This window comes from Otolemur garnettii, unplaced genomic scaffold (genome assembly GCF_000181295.1).
Source record: "Otolemur garnettii isolate 467f Iridium unplaced genomic scaffold, OtoGar3 scaffold00101, whole genome shotgun sequence".
Lineage (NCBI taxonomy): Eukaryota > Metazoa > Chordata > Mammalia > Primates > Galagidae > Otolemur > Otolemur garnettii.
The window spans coordinates 696795-699328 of record NW_003852496.1 but is presented as its reverse complement, the minus strand read 5'-3'; the positions used below and the strand labels follow the sequence as shown (position 1 = coordinate 699328).

The 2534-nt window shown below is 53.2% G+C and overlaps 1 protein-coding gene across 1 annotated transcript in view; it reads right to left on the bottom strand.

Annotated features, from left to right (window-relative positions):
* The window catches only part of CHCHD6 (coiled-coil-helix-coiled-coil-helix domain containing 6), a 263209-nt gene extending 261102 nt beyond the window's left edge, over positions 1 to 2107 (bottom strand). The window contains exon 1 of the mRNA XM_012809226.2: positions 2019 to 2107. Within this exon, the coding sequence (XP_012664680.1) occupies positions 2019 to 2105 (87 nt within the window). The 5' untranslated portion in view covers positions 2106 to 2107. The remainder of the gene's footprint in view (positions 1 to 2018) is intronic.
* Positions 2108 to 2534: the final 427 nt, after the last annotated feature.

Below are 2534 nucleotides of genomic sequence, written 5' to 3'. Positions count from 1 at the left end.
CCCCCCCCCCCGCCAGTATTCCAAGCCAAGCCATCTCTTCCCCCATTTAATACTTGCCACAAGCCAGGTCAACAAGGCTATACAACATTTAGCAAGCACCAAATGGGCTGAGTACTCTGCTAGGCTAAGTGAAGTCCCCACAAAACACTCTGTACATTTTCCAAACACTTTCACACGCATCTTCATCTACTCTTAGGCAGCACCTAGGATACACACACACACTTTTTTTTCCTTAATGTGGCAATAGAGGCTCAAAGTATGTTTCACCCAAGGTCATAAAGCTAATGAGTATCTGGGCCTAAAAGTCAGACTTCTGAAATCTTTGGGAGCCACCTCCCTAATGAACTAATTCACCTACAGCCAGCTCTGTGTAGTCCATTTAATGCTGCTCTGTTTCACCGGGATCATTTCATTTCATCACTCCACAGTTATTTACAAAGCACCAACTAAGTGCCAGTCATGGTTGCGGAGGTGGCTTATTTCCATCCCAACTCTCCCACTGTTACTCACATGACCTTGGGTAAGTTCCTTCACCTCTCAGTGCCTGAGTCCTTAATCTATAAAATAGCCTTAAAAGAATTCTGCCTCTCTCATAGGGCTGTTAAAAAGTAAATAAGATACCTATAAAGGTTTACATGGCCCCTACTATACACAGAAATATGAGCTGCTTTTATTATTCTTCTAAGTTCTAGGGAGTTGTGAAACAAACAAGATGCTTAGCCTCAAGCTGCTTATAGTCTAGTGGGAAATACAGCAAATACGCAAACACAATTAGAAACACAAATTTCAAACTGTGATAAGAGCCATGAAAATAATAAATGAAGGACAGTGGGATGGCTTTAGACTGAGTGGTGAAAAGAAGGGTTCTCAGATGACATATGAGCTATAACAAGAATGACAGTAAAGCGCTAGATTTAAGGAAAGGCGGGGAGAGAGAAGACAGCAAACACACAGAGCTTATGCTTGAAGCGAGCAGGGCATCTTCCAGGAAGAACAAGGAGATCCTTATGGCCAGTGAGTAGGGGAGGGTGGGAGTGAGGGAACTGGCCTTGAGATGCCATTAGGTAAGTCAATGGGCACCACCACAGCTTTGGAAAACCAAGTAAGGCCTTCACTCCTCAAGTGTGCTAGGAGGGTTTAAGCAAGGGGAAGAGTAACTTGTCTGATTCCTAAAGTGCCTCTTTGGCTATGCTGGAGAGAACAGGCTGTCAGGGCAAGAGTGGGGAGAGGAGGCCCAGGTTTGGCTCACGCATGCCATGTAATCCCAGCACTGTGGGAGGCCAAGGTCGGTGGACTGTTTGTGCTCAGGAGTTCGAGACCAGCCTGAGCCAGAGAGAGGACCCATCTCTACTAAAAACAGAAAAACTAGCGGGGTGTCTGTGGTGTGTGTCTGTTATCTATAGTCCCAGCTACTCGGGAGGCTGAGACAGGAGCATCACTTGAGCCCTAGAGTTTTAGGTTGCTGTGAGCTATGATGCCAGAGCACTCTACCGAGGGTGACAGATTGAGATTGTCTCAAAAAAGATAAATAAATAAAAGAAGGTAGGAAGGAAGAAAAAGAAATCAGAGCGGAAAGTGGAAAGCCCCAGTCCAGAGACCGCTGCAGTCATCCGGGATTGGAAGCATCTCAGGTATACACCAACAAGGCGCGCGCACTTGGAGGACCACGGCATGGGAGACAGGGAACAAATTCGGGAAATGTAAAAATTAAGCCAAGTAGGGTTGGGACGTGGCTCCAGGCTTCCCTCGTATTCGCTCGGCCTCCCACCTGTCCTGTCCTCCACTTCTTCGCCAGCCTGTGCGGCGAAACTTGAAGACGCCCACCCGTGGCTTGGTGTCCTAGCGCAGCCTCTCGGTGCGGGTGAGGGCGGAGCCCACGTTGCCCACACCCGGCGGGAGGACCAGCCGAGCAGGGCGCGGCGGCTACGCTCCGGGCTGTGCTCTGCGCCCGCCCCGCCCCGCCCCTCCACGCCCTCGGCCGCCCCCCAGCCCGCCCTGGCCCCGGCGGTGCCGCTCACCCGGATGCCCTGCAGCACCCGGACCCGCTCCTCTTCGTCCATTCCGAAGGAAACCCTGCGGCTCTCACAGCTTTCCGTGCTCCCCATCGCCGGAGGCGGGCGGACTCGCGGGCGGGCGGCCAAGTAGCTCGGCTCCAAAGCAACCTGATAGACGCCGCGGTGCGGGCACCCGGCGCCGGCGCTTCCCCGGATTCGGGCCGTCGCGTCACATGCCAACAAGACCGCGTGCTATTGGTCAGCGCTGGAAGTTCAGCCAATCAGGTGGCGTGGCGTTGCGGTGCCTTCTGGAGACTGTAGTCCCGCCGGTCCGCGGCTGCTGTTTTGCAGGGAGAGGATGGGGGGCGTGGTGGTCGGAGCCTTGGGAAGCGCGTATGGCTGAGACGGAGGGAGTACCAGGCAGTAGCAGGCTACGAATCTGGAGAGGAGAGTCAAGTACTCGCTCTGGAAAGATTACTCTGGAAGCAGAGCCCAGGGTGATGGTGCTGAGGCAGGGAGACCACAGAGGAGGCCCAGGCG